The following is a 17,585-nucleotide window of genomic DNA, read 5'->3' on the forward strand; positions in this document are numbered from 1 at the left end:
GATAGATTGGAGAGGTTGGAGGAAAGAATGCTGCGAGGAGACTTTAAAAAAATATTTTTATTCTCCTTTTTCACATTTTTTCCCAAATTTACACCCACCAACAATATACAATAATCAGTAACAAATGCAATGTCAATCCCCATATCAATATCAACAATCCCATTGCTGAGGGGAGACTTAATAGAGGTATTCAGGATCCTGAGAAGTATGGACAGGGTAAATAGTGAGAAACTGTTCCCACTCAAGAGAGCATCAGAGGGCACAAATTCAAAATAATTGGCAATAGGAGTGAAAGTGGATATGAGGACATTTTTTTCACCCGGAGGGTGGTTGGAGTCTGGAATGAATTTCCTGAGAGGGTGGTGGAGGGAGGTTTGATCGAGGTATTTGAAAGAGAATTGGATTGCTACCTGAAAAGAAAGAAAGGGCAAGGTTACGGGGATAAGGCAGAGAGAGCAACTAGGTAGAACACTCTTTCAGAGAGCCAATATAGATTTGATGGACTGAATGGCCTCCTTCCACACTGTAAAGATTCTGTGATTCTGTGAAATGACTGTCTCCTTGAAGGCTTCACCAATTACTTGTCCCACAGGTTCATCCAGGATGGAGGCGGCCATGCTGTCTATGGTCGGCTGCAGACTCTAATACCATGCAAGCTGACACTGCCAAAGTAGAAGCAGACTCCTCCACACTTTCAGTTGTGGTGGTAAAATGCCTAAACAAATTTTCCAATAACATTGTGCAGTTGCTTTTATGAGCAGCTGTATGCAGGCAGTTTTCTTTTCATTGCTCGACGCCTGAGGCCCTGGTCTCTGTCTTGCTCAGTAGTTGTGGGTGAGGATCTCACCCTCCACTGAGCTGTCTCCTGAGCCATCCCTATTATCACTGCGAGCTCCTGCACACGTGCGGTCAGTGCATTCTCACATGCAGATTCTACCTAACTCTACCTAACTCTAACCCAGCTGTATGCTAACCTTATATGATGGTGCATGAGAGTGTTGTGGCATGAGTGGGTGCATCCTCAGCAGGACTCTGACGTGTTCAGGGTGGCCCCGGTTGTTGAGAACAGTCTAGAGGATATAGAAGAGTTAGAATGGCATTGGGAGCCTGTAGTTGTAAAAGACGCATTTCACAATGTAATTTGATATGCGTCAAGCTGGCTGAATGCATGTTTTGCCAGTGCTTAATAAAAAGGTGCAAGTAATTGTCAGAGGCTGTTCAGCGAAGGATCCAGCCTCGAGATGGCTGAAGTTCAAAGCTCTGGTGGGCACACATGTTTTCCACAGCTTGCTGTTCCAGCTTGGACAGAATCATGAGGTTGGGTGGTCCTCTCTGCAACTATTCCTCTAAAATAAAAACACACTTGTCTGTAACTGACCTCGAGTCAATATTGGGGCTGGTACTTGGTTTATGTTTTTGACTCGGATTGTCATATTTAAAGATTGAGTTAACATGCAAATGCATTGTTTAAAATGTAACTGTTTAAAAGTGTGATTTAAAGTATCTGCACTTTCTAAACACATAAACCGACACCAAGTAAGTTTAAGAAACGTTGAGAGTCCTATTGATTACCTTAACACATTTAAAACTATGTTTTGACACCACACTTTATGTGATGTTTAACCCATATAGTGTGAGACAGTTTTGTCTTGAGGACTTCCCACTGCTTTCCTCTTTGAAGTCAGGTTAAACCCCAAATTCAAGATTTATACTGCAACTTACAAGGGCAAGATGGTGCATTAATAGAAATATGAGTCCACCAGCACAATTATTTTATTTTATTTTTTTTAAATTTAGAGTACCCAATTCATCTTTTTCCAATTAAGGGGCAATTTAATGTGGCCAATTCACCTACCCTGCACATCTTTGGATTTGTGAAACCCACGCAAACATGGGGAGAATGTGCAAACTCCACACGGACAGTGACCCAGAGCCGGAATCGAACCTGGGACCTCAGCGCTGTGAGGCAGCAGGGCTAACCCACCGCACCACCGTGCTGCCCCACCAGTATAATCATCAAATAAAAACAGATAATGCTGGAAATACTCAGCAGAATATGCAGCATCAGTGGAGAATGACTCAGAACTGGAAAATGTTACAGATCTAATGGATTTTAATCAAATACCAAGGCAGGAAAGTTAACTCTATTTATCGCTTCATAAATGCTGTCTGACCTGCTGAGTATTTCCAGGGTTATCTGCATCCACACAATTTTGTTTTTAAACAAAGGCAACCTTTGTCAACAGCCTAAATTTGAAGTGGGATTGTTTTGCAGTCAATGCAATGATCAAAGGCTTTTTCTAGAACATTATTTTTAGTTTATTTTTAGGGGGGAAACAAGTGATCCGGTTGTTTAGATGAGAACTATTATACATTCTATTATTAACCTTCACTTACGTAGTTAATTTCAAACAAGTGGGTGTCTAATCCAAGCAGAATATTCTTCAAAACACAGAATTTTAGTGGACCAAATCATTTCCAATTTAGTCCTAATTCCAATATGGTAAACCACTTTCCACTTCCTCAACTTCCTTATAGGGAGTTTCTGATTATGGAATAATGTTGAAGTGCAAAATCCTGATCAAAGCACAGGAACTCTTACAATTTTCAGTGATTTTCAGATCAGGACACAAAAAAATCCCAGCTGAATTTAGTGAAAATTATCTGTCAAACCATTTATTGAAACATGTTGCAAATCGTATCAATGCTCATGGTATCAATTGTGTGTGAAGTATTGGCAAAATTGATGCTTGTCTTTTATAAGTCCCAGGTTCGATTCCCGGCTTGGGTCACTGTCTGTGCGGAGTCTGCACGTTCTCCACCTGTCTGCGTGGGTTTCATCCGTGCGCTCCGGTTTCCTCCTACAAGTCCTGAAAGACGTGCTTCTTAGGTGAATTGGACATTCTGAATTCTCCCTAATTGTACCCGAACAGGCGCTGGAGTGTGACACTAGGAGATTTTCACAGCAACTTCATTGCAGAGTTTAAAAAAAAAAAAATTTAGAGTACCCAATTCATCTTTTCCAATTATGGGGCAATTTAGCTTGGCCAATCCACCTAGCTTGCACATCTTTTGGTTGTGAGGGCGAAACCCACGTAGACACAGGGAGAATGTGTAAACTCCGCATGGGCAGTGACCCAGAGCCGGGATCGAACCTGGGACCTTGGTGCTGTGAGGCAGCAGTGCTAACCACTGTGCCACCGTGCTGCCCCTACTTCATTGCAGAGTTAATGTAAGCCTACTAATAAAGATTATTATTGTATTATTATATCAGAATCATCGAACTACAGCCTAAAAAGAGGTTATATGGTTCAGTGGCCAGTGCCAAATAATCCAGTTTAATCTCATTTTTCTCCCCATAACATGCTATATATTTCCTGTTCAAGTATTAATCCAATCCCTTTTCGCTCAATAGCTGCCGTGCAGTAAAGCATTCCATCTTCTTTGTGAGAAGCACTTGGCTGTTGTCGCCCCCCCTCCCCCTCCTCCCCCCCTCCCCTCCCCCTCCTCCCCCCTCCCTCAAAAAAAGCAATCTAGCACATTTTCCTTTGAGTTAGAATGATGTAGGTTCAAAACCCATTGCAAAGGCTTGAGTACATCTGGACTGGTGCTCCAGTGCAGTACTGAGGAAGTGCTGCACTGCTGCACTTTCCGTGGAGATATCAGATTTCCTCGGATTAATCTAATTGATCCTATGTCACTATTTTTTTTTAAAAAGAGGGCAGGAGTATCCTTGTCAATATTTATCACTCAACCAACATCACCAAAATATAAAACATCATCTCACTATTTGTTGGTTCAAGTTGTGTTCCAGAGACTGGACAGTGCAGCGTGTGTGTGTGGGGGGGGGGGGGGGGGAAAGAGGTGCTGCACTCCAGGGGGCACCTTATTTTATTGGATATGCCACTAAGCTTTTTTGCCCTTTCAAGTGGACACGTTAAGATCCCGCAATGCTATTTGGAAAAGCTGGACAGTTCTCCACGCTGCCCTGGGCGATATTAATTTCTCACCCAACACCTATAAAAATAAATGGATGAACCGGCCATTGATCACTTTGCTTGCGGTGGGATCTTACTGTGCGCAATTGAACTTCAAAATTAATTCGCCGGCTGTAAAGCATTTTTGGCACCACGAAGGGCACTATTTAACTCAGAGAGTTATTGGATTTTGGAAGCATCTGGTGTACAAACGTCTTGCTGTTTGTTTTGTGTTACATTTTATTAAACTGAGTCGTCGAACAATTTGCCAGGCGGCAGCACAAAGTTCGCGGACGGGAATTATTTCAAACTTGCAGCTTGGAGAAATCCTGCCACGGTGCGATTTCATTATCCAGCTCGGTTGACGAGTTACGCATAATGAGGTGGGGCCCACCGAGAGCTGCATGAAGTTTGACTCAATCCGTTGCAGTCAAACACACTTGGCTTCCTGTCACATATTACCTCTGCAGTCGGATGCAAAAAGGGATTGAAAGATCGGGGGGGGACGGGGGGACGACGACCGGGAAATTGCCCTTTTAAATGCATTTCCCTCAATGAAGTGTAGCGAGCTGGTGAAAGGCACGTTGAAGGCGGTACGTGTGATGAACATTGAGCTCAGCTGGACGGCATGCGGCTGTGGCCAAATCTCCAGCCACCCGCTCACTCACTCACTCAGTGCAAAACAAACAATGGCGGAAAGCAGCTGGGGGAAGGCGTTTGGCGTTTACCTCACTGCTCAGGGGAGGCGGTGATCTGATTTGCCGCGGACACAGGACGGACTCTGGTGCACGGCGTCTCCTCGCCATGGAAGGCGCAGCGGAGAACCCGAACCGAGCCGTGGAATACCTCAAAGAGCTGAATAAAATAATCGAGACCCAGCAAGAGTTGCTGGAGAATCAGAAGAAGCGCATCGAGGAGCTGGAGCAGCAAGTGGCCGAGTTGTGGAAGGAGAATGCCTCTCTCAAAGAGGAGCACCAGCGGCATCTGGCCACTTGCCGCTTGCAGAGTACCAACTACACGCCTCTAGCATCAATTAAAGAGGACTTAAAGCAAGAAAAGTAAGATCTGCTGATACTCTACTCCAAATTCTGTATCCAATATAATTACATTTGCCAAGTGTTAGCCCTTATCCCGAAACTAAGATTACATTTTTTTTGCGCATCTTAACGGGCTGCTTTAAGATTGCAAATTGTTAATCTGAAGTGTGTAGGCATCTCGTGATGCACGAACAACCGTTATTCCTGTAAAGTATGGGCTTTTGTTTGTGTGCTGCAGAAATAGTCAGCAAGAGGCGAACTGCATTTGTTGTTTTTCAAAAAATATATATATTCCAAAGCGGGAAAAAGCAAACTAGCAGGGACGGAATAGCTTGGGCTGATTCAAGTTGCGACTGATTCAAGTTGCATGGGGACAGATAGAAGAGAGTCTGATAAATTAGGCGAGTTCTCCAGCGAGCCTATCCTTTTGCGGGTTTTGTATGGGGGGGGGGGGGGTAATTTTAATACATTTCTAGTAATTTCAGGAACTGAGTAATCATCTGACCGTGCCTATTGCTTCTTGAGTTTAATGATCATTTCGGAAGCAGCTGCAGAAAGTGAAGCTACTGCGTTTTGTCACAGGGGCTGCTGTTTTCATTCATTTAGTGGCGTAGCCCGCTAATAGTGCCCGTCTGGAGACCTTTTAACACCAACGAAAACTTATTTTAAAAAATAAATCGTGGCGGAGACCAGTATAATTTTGGATGTGAATTGAAGTTGATTATTTTTGTGTGTGTGATCAGTCTGAAAACTAAGATTCATAATTTCTCTCTCTCTCTCTCTTCCCCCCCCCCCCCCCCCCCCCCCAAACAAACACTCGCGAGTCAAAATTGTACTTGACGTTTAAGAATCGTCCATCCTCAGGCTGCCCAACCACTCTCCTTAACACCCCCCCCCCCCCTTACACAGGTCGATAGAGAGAAAATAACTTCAGCATTCACAACAACATGTATCTGGCGTCCCCTACCTCTGGTGTTTTAGCCTAACGCGGTGAGGTATTTAGAGGGGATCATGTTAGATATGCAAGGGGACCATAAACCGAACGAATGTCGGGTCCTGAGGTGCGCCGATAGCAACACAGTCTCACTACTTTGGGGAAACATTTCAACCACAAAAATCTAACGGTTTTTGTTTATTCAAGAGCGCCAACAGCGGACTTTCTGGGCGAATAATAATGCGCGTTGTCAGAAGGGAAGTAGGAATGCTGCTTCAGTGAAACCGCTATGCTACCCGCCAACATCTGTGGTATCTTGCCATTCTTGATAAGTCGATTTGTTTAATCCCTAATCCACGATATATTTAGTATCTAAACTCCCAGGGATGGCCTTGACTTTTCCGACACTTTCTCCTGCCTCCGGGCGCGGAGGATGCCCTTGTATATTTATATGAAATGCTTTCGAGGTTTTGCCTATTTCAATAATGTAAATAACTCGATTGAATTGCGGCTTGTGTTTGGGCGAATGAAATAACAAGGTGTCAGTGACCTCATAACTGCTGAAGATTTACTGTGGAATGATTTATCCCAGGCCGTTTAAACACCCAGACACACACACTCTATTTTTGTTTTTGAATGGTAAAATGTTCCAAAGAGAAGTTTCGCCCTTGTTTCACAATCGTATTTCCCAGCGACACCTTTATTCCTTTAAAACCCTCGTATTCCTTTTTAATTAAAGTGAGACCGCAGAAATATCATTTCTCCTTAGCTGAGGCCACAACATGGTATGATTTCAAGAAGCATTCCATGTAGCATTTGGGACGAAGGGGATAAAAGGATATTGGGGGACGGGGTCCGTCTGTAGAGTTGGATAATCAGCCATGATAATGACAGAGCAGGTTCGAAGGGCCGAACGGTCTCTTTTTTTTTGTGTTTATGTTTCACTTTTTTCCTCAAAAGGGGAAATTTTAACTCCAGTTGTCTTATCAACTGCCCACGTAGAACCGAAAGGAAAGGTAGCTGGTGCATGTCTAAGCACAAACAAAACATGTCCCCGCGGGTGCAGGGTGATCGAGATCTACACATGACAACAGAGAAAATGCCACTGAAGCTGTAAACATGAGTACAAGTTGAAGCGAGCAATGCAAAATGCTGATATGAAATGGGGGGGGGGGGGGGGGATGTACTTGCGCCCAAGTAATTGTGATCAGAATTTACCAATGCAGCAAATTCAATTTATATCCCCCATGGGCTTTGTGACAAGCGTTAGCTTCAATACCCTCTCCCATCAAGGCTGAACATGGGTTCTGTTACTTGTCTGCTGGGATTACAGGGCTACATTTATTTTTGTTGTGATTGGATCTTTATTCGTTGATGACGTTGGTAATTGTTTTATTGTGTTGGTGTGCACCCCGTCCCCTGTGATGATTGTCACTCGGGTCTGATTTGGAGTCCACGGGGAGAGTTGGCCAGCACTCCGCCGCTCGGAGTGTTGTCCCTTTCCGCCCTCAAGACAGGCAGCGGGCGGGAAGGTGTAGCGGCGCGCAGGCGCGCTGCAGGCCAGCGTGGGGCAGGGCTCGTGACCCTGACAGCTCCCACCAAGCCGCGGGAGGGAGTGGCGCCACTGGGCTCTCTGCAACCTTCGTACGTTCTTTCCCCCTCGTGCCGTGCAGGAGGTTTGAGCCATCGGGATGTACCATTGTGTGGCCCACCTGAGATTTTTTTTTTTGTGTGTGTCTTGTCTGGACCCTTCAATAGGCATCAGAAAATGGGCGGGATGGTGTGTGGAGGAGGTTGTTAGTTTGGACGTAATTTAAAAAAAATACCACAACATGGTCCTTTTCTCATCCCAACAAAAATCTCTAAAATAAGCAAAATACTGCAGATGCTAGAATCTGAAACAAGAGCAGGAAAATGCTGGAAAACCCCCAGCAGGCCTGGCAGCATCTATAGGGAGGGAAAACATGCGAGTCAACGTTTCCATTTGACCCAACAAGCCAATCCTTTAACCAACTCGCAGATGCTAAAATACTGCAGATGCTGGAAAAAAAAAACTCAGCAGGCATGGCAGCATCTGCGGCGAGGAGAGTGAAATAGTGAACGTGTGAAATAGTGAACGTTTTCGAGTCCATTATTTAAATGAGCCAGGGCTATCCCTTTCTCCCTTACATTCTCTTGCCCCAGAAACACGTTGCAGTGTTCAAATACAGTCCCAAGCAATTTTCTGGCTGGCTTATTACATGAGACTTCCTGATTAAGATTTCACATGTTTCATGCATGCTTTGCCTTTTAACCCCCATCCACATACACAATACACACATCTTTGGGTAGTAGCTTGCTCTATATCTTACCAGTGAAATATTCATTTAGGTACTATGTCCAGTTATGGTCTGAAGCAGGAATAAAATAAACAAAATTAGCTTTTCCTTTTTAGTATCTGAAAATGCCTATGTTGAGATGTGATGCCAGTTTATATCGTCAAAGTACCTTCAGGCTAAGCAAACTCAAGTGTTAAATGACTGGGAGAGAAAACCGAACACGAGGCTTTGTTACATTACTGATTTTTAAGCCGGATTTTAGGTGCTAATAAAAATATAAAGTGTATCTTTTGCAGATTTCAGTGGAAAGCTTGAGTTTTGAAAGATGACTTTGAGAACAGGGAACATGTTTTAAAAGAAAAGCAATCCTTGACTAAGATTATTTCTGTATTGTATTTCCTTGAATATGTCTGACTCATGTAAAGTTGTGATCTGAGACCATTTTCTGCATTTGTTGAGGAAAAAAAATCAATATGCAAGGTGTGGAAAGATGGTATACAGTTTCATGGGAAGTCGGGTTGCCATTGGTCTGGTGTTGCTTTTTGAAAATTAATTAGGACGTGGACATCACTGGCTAGGCCAGCATTTATTACCCATCCCTAATTTCCCATGAGAAGGTGGTGGTGAACTGCCTTCTTGCTGCTGCAGTCCATGTGTGTAGGTACATCAACAGTGCTCTTGGGGAGGGAGTTCCAGGATTTATGATCGATTGACGTGAAAGAACGGTGACTTATTTCCAAGTCAGCATAGCAAGTGGCTTGGAGGGCTATGTTCCTATATATCTGCTGCCCTTGTCCTTTTAGATGGTGGTGGGTTTGGAAGGTACTGCCTAAGGAGGCTTGGTTTGTTCCTGCAGTGCATCGTGTAGATGGTACACACAGCTGTCACTGCATTGGTGGTGGAGGAAATGTGAATGTTTGTGGATGGGGTGCCAATTAGGCTGCTTTTTCCTGGATGATACCAATCTTGTGTTGTCGGAGCTGCACTCATCCAGGCGATTGTAGAGTATTCCATCCCGCTCTTGAGTTGTGGCTATGTAGGAGGTGGACAGGCTTTGGGAAGTCAGGAGGATTCATAGCCTCTGACCTGCCCTTGTAGCCACAGTAATTATATGGCAAGTCCAGATCAATTTCTAGTCAATATTAACCCCAGGATGTTGATAGTGAGGGATTCAGTGGTGGTAACGTCGAAAGGCAATGGTTAGATTCTCTTATTGGAGATGGTCATTGTGTGGCACTAGCGTGCCATGAATGTTACTTGCCACTTGTTAGCCCAAGCCTGGAAATTGTCCAAGTCTCACTGCATTTGCGCATGGACTGCTTCAGAATCAGAGAAGCTGCAAATTATGCTGAGTATTGTGCAATAATCACCAAACATCCCTACTTCTGATGAAAGGAAGGCTATTGAAGCAGCTGAAGATGGTTCGACCTGAGACATGACACTGAGCAACCCCTGCAGTGATGTCCTGGAACTAAGATGGTTGACCATCAAAAAACCACAACTAACTTCCTTTTGTATTACTCCAACCATCAGAGTTTCCTCCCTGATTACTTTGACTTCAGTTTTGTTAGGGCTCTTGATGCTATACTCGGTCAAGTACTGCTTTGATGTTGAGTGCAGTTACACTCGCCTCACTGCTGCAGTTCAACTTTTTTTTTCATGTTTGAACCAAGGCTGTAATGAAGCCAGGAGTTGAGTGATCCTGGTGGAATCCAAACTGAGTGTCCGTGAGCAGGTTATTGCTGAGTAAGTGCCACTTGATAGCACTGCTGATGACCTCTTCCATCAGTTTACTGATTGAGAGTAGACTGATGGGGCAGCAATTGGCTGGATTGGATTTGTCCTGCTTTTTGTGTATAGGTCATACCTGGACAATCTCCCACATTATCCGCTTGATGCGAATTTGTAGCTGCACTGGAACAGCTTGGCTAGGGATGTGGCAAGTTCTGAAGCCCATGGCATCATAATGGAATATTTTCAGAGCCCATAGCCTTTGCAGTATCCAATGCGTTCAGCCGTTTCCTAATACCATGTGGAGTGAATTGAATTGGCTGAAGACTAGAATCATAGAATTTACAGTACAGAAGGAGGCCATTTGGCCCATCGAGTCTGCACCAGCCGAAAGATCACCCCACCCACGTCCACACCCCCACCCTCTCCCCGTAACCCAGTAACTCCTGTCATGTGAGGGTGCCTTTAAGAAATGGGTGTTTATTAAATAGCTGTAGTGGATGTACCTTTTAAGAAGTGGGTGTTTATGGAACAGCTGCAGTAATGTCAGTGTGGGTGGAGCTGGGATGGCTGTCTTTCACTTTGGCTTTGAACAAAAGCTGGTGTGTCTGTGGGTGTTTAATTTCGTTTTGAGAGAAGAGCTGCAGTGAAAGCCGGCAGATGTGCATGGATATCTCTACAAGTTCAAGAGTGTTCATTTGGGTAATTTAAAAGTGTTAACTGCTCTCAGTAGAGAATTTAAATCTGATCTGTGTTAAAAAGGGTCTTTTGTCTTATGGATGTTGCAAGGAAAGATTAAGGGTTACTTATAGAATATTGTATCAGTGGGGATGATTGGGGTTGATAGTTGTTCAGATGTTTACTGTGGGTTTATGAAGTGTTAACTGTTTTCATAAATAAACATTGTTTTAATTTAAAAGTACTTTAACGCTCTGTTGCACCACACCTGTAAAGTAGGCCCATGTGCTCCCCATAACCACAATCTATTAAAAGTTGTGCATCAGATGAACTCCATGATACACTTTGGTGTTCTCTAAACCCTGGCCCATAACACTCCACCTAACCTTTTTTGGACACTAAGGGCAATTTAGCATGGCCAAACCATCTTTCTGACTGGGAGGAAAACGGAGCACCCGGAGGAAACCCATGCAGACATGGGGAGAACATGCGGACTCTGCACAGACAGTGATCCAAGCCGGGAATCAAGCCTGGCACCCTGGAGCTGTGAAGCAACTGTGCAATCACTGTGCTGCCCACAGTATCTGTGATACTGGGAACCCCTGTAGGAGAAATGCAATCAGCATTTGTGGCTGATTGTTGCAAATGCAACTTTAGCACTGATGCGCTGGGCTCTCCCATCATTGAGGATGGATATTGTGTGGAGCCGTCTCCTACAGTGTTTAATTGTCTACCACCTGTCCCGACTGGATGTAGCAGAAATGCTGGTAGTGGAATCACTTGCTGCTTTTGCTGTATGACACACAAGTAGTCCTGTATTGTAGCTTCACCAGGTTGATGCACTGTTTTTAGGTTTGACTGGTGCTGCTCCTGGCATGTGCTCCTGCACTCTTTATTGACTTAGGGTTGATCCTCTGTCTTGGTGGTAAGAGCAGAGTGCGGGATATGGCGGGGCCAGGTTACAGATTGTGGCTGAGTACAAGTCTGCTGCTGCTGATGTCCCACAATGCCTTGTTGCCCTGTCTTGAGTTGCTGGATATATGTGAAATTTCTCTCACCTTAGCGTGGTGGTCGCTCCTACTAATACCATGATGGACAGATGCATCTGTGGCAAGCAAGTTGGTTCCAATGAGGTCATGTATGTTTTTCCCTCTTGTTGGCTCCCCTGCCATTCACTGCAGACCCCATCCAGCAGCTCTGTCTGTAGTGGTGATAGCAAGCTACTTGTGATAGAGTACATTCTACACCCTTGCTACCATCAATGCTTCTCTTCTAAGTGGTGTTCAACATGGACAAGGACTGATTCATCAGCTGATGCCGGAGTCTATGTTGAGGACTCCCTCCTGACTATATCACCTCTTCTGGGACAGGACATATCCAGGGATGATGGTGTCTGGTAAGGTTCTGCCAGGCTGTTGCTTGATCAGTTTGTGAGACAGCTCTCCCAATTTTACCCCAGATGTTAGTAAGGAGGACTTTTGCAGAGTTGACAGGGCTGTTGTCATTACCGGGGTGTAGGTCGATGCTGGGTGGTCCATCTAGTTTTATTCTTTTTAGACTTTTTAGCATTTGTCAACCACGTTTCTGTGGGTCTGGAGGCATATGCATGCCAGACCAAGAAAGGACAACCGATTTACTTCCCTAAAGGGCATTCGTGCACCAGGTGGGTTTCCTATGACAATAGACAATGATTTTGAGAATGTTATTAGACTTCATTCCAGATTTTTATTGATTGAAAATGTCATTGTCGGTGGTGGGATTTGAATTCGGGTCCAAAGAGCATTACCCTGGATCTCTAGATGACTGGCCCAGTAATTCTGCCACGACACCACCGTCCAAAGGTTACGTTTAGTAGTTTGTCCAGTCCAAATGTTTTTTTCAGTGATTTAAGTATGTTTATGAGGCATCCTAAATAGTTTCTGTTGCAGACAGCTATTGAGGTTGAACAATTCCACCAACCGTTTAGTGATTGAGTGATTTTGTTGTTCACATCTCTTTGGTGTGATCAATAAATATTTTGACTATTGAAAGCAAGTAATTTTAATCAAAGAAACCTGTTTCTTGTTCAAAGAAAAACATAACTCTTTGGACAACAATCTGACTGGTTGGAGTGTCTGGTTTGAGTGGAGTTGAATCTCCGGAGGCTCCCTTGGAGATCTTTTGCCTGTGCCATTTCAGCAGGCAAACGGTTTAAAGGTAATTGGAGTGACCTTCTGAAGGCTCTTCTTTAGAACGGATCCTGTAGCAAGAGAATATTGCACTGCTAGATTATTGTGTGCTTTGCTTCTGTGTAATTTCATTTGTAAACATTCAGCTGCTACTGTTACATGCTTAAAATTTATACTGTCTCATCTTTGGAAGTGATAGAACAATGTAGTAGGTGACCAATATAGTCCCCACTGTGCAATTAAAATAATAGTGCTGTGAATTCTCTCATTTCCATCATGCCTTAGTTGCAGATTTTCTTGAAGAAACGGTCTTGGCTGAACACTGACATTTTACACACACTGCAGTATCAAGAGCTTGTGTTAACAGTTCATGCGAGACTCCATCGGCCTCTAAAAGAACTTTTCTCAGGTTGTTCAAGAAACATAGAAAATTGAAGCAGGAGGAAGCCATTTGGCCCTTCGAGCCTGCTCTGCCATTCATTATGATCATGGCTGATCATTAAGTTCAATACCCTGATCCTGCATTTCTCCCCCACCCCCATATTCCTTGATCCCTTTAGCCCCAAGAAATATATTTAATTCGTTCTTGAAATTGCACAACGTTTTGGCCTCAACTACTTGCTGTGGTAGCGAATTCCACAGATTCACACATTCTGGGTGAAGAAATTTCTCCTCAACTCAGTCCTAAAAGGTTTACCCCTTATCCTCAAACTATTATCACTAAGGGCAGCATGGTGGCGCAATGGATAGCACTGCTGCCTCGTAGCACAGACCATCCGGGTTCGATCCCGGCCCTGGGTAACATCCGTGTGGAGTTTGCACATTCTCCCTGTGTCTGCGTGGGTTTCACTCCCACAACCCAAAGATGTGCAGAGTAGGTGGTTTGGCCATACTAAATTGCACCTTAATTGGGGGAAAAAAAAACCCAAAACTATGACCCCTAGTTCTGCACACTCTCACCATCAGGAACCTTCTTTCTGAATCTACCCTGTCTAATCCTTTTTAGAATGTTTCTATGAGAACCCCTCGCACTCTTCTAAACTCCAGTGAATGTAATCCTAACCGACTTGGATTCTCTTCATATGACAGTCTCGTCATAAGAATATAAGAACTAGGAGTAGGCCATATGGCCCCTCGAGCCTGCTCCGCCATTCAATGAGATCATGGCTGATCTTTTGTGGACTCCGCTCCACTTTCCGGCCCGAACACCATAACCCTTAATCCCTTTATTCTTCAAAAAACTATCTATCTTTATCTTAAAAACATTTAATGAAGGAGCCTCAACTGTTTCACTGGGCAAGGAATTCCAAGAATCAGCCTGGTAAACCTTCGCTGCCCTACCTCCATAACAAAAACAGCCATCCTCCGAAAAGGACACCAAAACTGCACACAATACTTCAGGTGTGGCCTCATTAATGCCCTACAGGGGTGTAGAGACAACCCTGGTAACTGTAGACCAGTGAGCCTTACTTCTGTTGTGGGCAAAGTCTTGGAAAGGTTTATAAGTGTTAGGATGTATAATCATCGGGAAAGGAATCATTTGATTAGAGATAGTCAACACGGTTTTGTGAAGGGTAGGTCGTGCCTCACAAACCTTATTGAGTTCTTTTGAGAAGGTGACCAAATGGGTGGATGAGGGTAAAGCAGTTGATGTGGTGTATATGGATTTCACTAAAGCATTTGATAAGGTTCCCCATGGTAGGCTACTGCAGAAAATACGGAGGCATGGGATTCGGGGTGATTTAGCAGTTTGGATCAGAAATTGGCTAGCTGGAAGAAGACAAAGGGTGGTGGTTGATGGGAAATGTTCAGACTGGAGTCCAGTTACTAGTGGTGTACCACAAGGATCTGTTTTGGGGCCACTGCTGTTTGTCATTTTTATAAATGATCTGGAGGAGGGCTTAGAAGGATGGGTGAGTAAATTTGCAGATGACACTAAAGTCGGTGGAGTTGTGGACAGTGCGGAAGGATGTTACAAGTTACAGAGGGACATAGATGAGCTGCAGCGCTGGGCTGAGAGGTGGCAAATGGAGTTTAATGCAGAAAAGTGTGAGGTGATTCATTTTGGAAGGAATAACAGGAAGACCGAGTACTGGGCTAATGGTAAGATTCTTGGTAGTGTGGGTGAGCAGAGAGATCTCGGGTGTCCATGTGCATAGATCCCTGAAAGTTGCCACCCAGGTTGAGAGGGTTGTTAAGAAGGCGTACGGTGTGTTAGCTTTTATTGGTAGAGGGATTGAGTTTCGGAGCCATGAGGTTATGTTGCAGCTGTACAAAACTCTGCTGCGGCTGCATTTGGAGTATTGCGTGCAATTCTGGTCGCCGCATTGTAGGAAGGGTGAGAAAGCATTGGAAAGGGTGCAGAGGAGATTTACCAGGATGTTGCCTGGTATGGAGGGAAAATCTTATGAGGGAAGGCTGAAGGACTTGAGGCTGTTTTCGTTGGAGAGAAGAAGGTTAATTGAGGCATACAAGATGATCAGAGGATTAGATAGGGTGGACAGAGCCTTTTTCCTTGGATGGTGATGTCTAGCACGAGGGGACATAGCTTTAAATTGAGGGGAGATAGATATAGGACAGATGTCAGAGGTAGGTTCTTTACTCAGAGTAGTGAGGGTGTGGAATGCCCTGCCTGCAAAAGTAGTGGACTCGCCAACATTAGGGGCATTTAAATGGTCATTGGATAAACATATGGATGATAAGGGAATAGTGTAGATGGGCTTTAGAGTGGTTTCACGGTCGCTGCAACATCGAGGGCCGAAGGGCCTGTACTGCGCTGTAATGTTCTATGTGCACAATTGCAGCAAAACATCACTCTTTCTGTATTCAAATCCTCTTGCTATGAAGGCCAGCATATCGTTTGCCTTTTTAAAAACTGCCTGCTGTACCTGTGTGCTTACTTTCAGCGACTGATTCACAGGGAAACCCAAGGTCTTGCTGAGTATCCATCTCTCTCTCTCAATTTACACTCATTCAAATAATCTGCCTTCCTATTTTTGCGACCAAAGCTGATAACCTCACATTTATCCACATTGTACTGCATCTGCCATGCATGTGCCAACTCAGCTTGTCCAAATACCGCTGAAGCATCTGTGCATCCCCCTCGCAGCTTACCCTCCCACCCTCTGCAAGTTTGGAGATAATACATTTAGTTCCATCATCCAAATTATTAATATATATTGTAAAAAGTTGGGATCCTAACCTAGATCTCTGCGGTACTCCACTAGTCACTGTCTGCCAATCAGAAAAACGCCCATTTATTCCAATTTTTTTGCTCCTTGTCTGCTAATCAGCTTTCATTCATCTCGGGACACTATCCGTACCCTTAATCCTTCCGTACGCTTAATCCTATGTGCTTTAATTTTACATGCTAATCTGCTATGTGAGACCTTGTTGAAAGCCTTCTGGACGTGTAAATAAACCACATCCACATCCACCGGTTATCTCTGGTCTACTCTACTAGTTAAATCTTCAAAGAATTCTAGTAGATTTGTCAAGCATGATTGTCCTGTCGTAAATTCATGCTGACTTTGTCTAATTAAGCCAAAGGTATTGCGATGAAATCCTTGATAATGGATTCCAGAAACTTCCCTTCCATTGACGTTAGGCTCACTGGTCTTTAGAAAATTGATACTTCTGTAAATGACTAGCTTAGCTAATGAGCGTCAAAGGTTGATGAATATGGATGATCCTTTTCTTCCCCCAACCACACAGAGCATCTGTTGGCTACTCTTGTGGCATTTAGCCATGCCAAGAGTACTTGCTATACAAGAGCTAAGTGTTGGTCATTTTGGGTTGTGGTGGTTTGAACATGGATGTAGCAGAAAGAATTGGGTGCAGCTTTACGTATTTCTGACATCTACTGATTCATGCTTAGATTGTGCTTAAATCCAACTTTTAATCCTCTAGAAAATTTACTTTTCCTCACATAATCTCCCTTTCTGTCTCCACCTTTGTTATTTCTTTCGAACCATACCTGTTTGAGACTTTTCTTTGAAAGTTTGATGACTTTTAAGGCATCAAAATCAGGTCAAGTGTTGGATCTCCCTCGGGCTCATCCAAAAATCTGTTCCACATCCTCACCTGTGTTCAGATTCTTGCACTGTCTCATCCCTTTCTATCGTTGTCTCATCCCTTACAACCGCTCACAAACTCTACATTCCTCCAACTCTGATTTCTTGTGCACTGTCCACTTCTTTCACGCCATCACTGGCAGCTGTGCCTTTCGCAGTATAGATTTCTCTAAGCGTCTGTTTCTTCACTTCTGTCATCGATATTTTTAAGACTCCCATTTTAAAACCTGTATCTTCAACCAAGCTTTTTGGTCATCTATTCTAATACCTTCATCACAAACACTTAGCATGCCAGAATTGATTTTTGTTGTCCCACATCTACTTGCATCATGGTGTAGATCAAGTGATGTAACAACCCATTCAACTTTAAAAATTAAAAGTTTTTTTTTTAAAGTACGCAATTATTTTTCTTTTCCAATTAAGCGGCAATTTAGCGTTGCCAATCCACCTAACATGCACATCTTTGGATTGTGGGGGTGAAAGCCACGCAGACACTGGGAGAATGTGCAAACTCCACATAGACAAACTCCACATAAACCGTGACCCAGGGTTGGGATTTGAACCCGTGTCCTCAGCGCTGTAGTCCCAGTGCTAACCACTGTGCCACGTGCCACCCTACAATCCATTCATCTTGACATGCAAGTCCATAATCTTTCACATGTGCCCTCC

The 17,585-nt window shown here is 44.0% G+C and overlaps 1 protein-coding gene across 2 annotated transcripts in view; it reads left to right on the forward strand.

Moving 5' to 3' along the window:
- The first annotated feature begins 4,552 nt into the window (after window positions 1–4,552).
- Window positions 4,553–17,585, forward strand: part of iqsec1b (IQ motif and Sec7 domain ArfGEF 1b) — a 659,149-nt gene continuing 646,116 nt past the window's right edge. For both annotated transcript variants that reach the window (XM_072472544.1, XM_072472550.1), the window contains exon 1: window positions 4,553–5,035. In XM_072472544.1, coding sequence (XP_072328645.1) covers window positions 4,782–5,035 — 254 coding nt within the window. In that variant the 5' untranslated portion in view covers window positions 4,553–4,781. The remainder of the gene's footprint in view (window positions 5,036–17,585) is intronic.

This window comes from Scyliorhinus torazame, chromosome 13 (assembly GCF_047496885.1).
Source record: "Scyliorhinus torazame isolate Kashiwa2021f chromosome 13, sScyTor2.1, whole genome shotgun sequence".
NCBI lineage: Eukaryota > Metazoa > Chordata > Chondrichthyes > Carcharhiniformes > Scyliorhinidae > Scyliorhinus > Scyliorhinus torazame.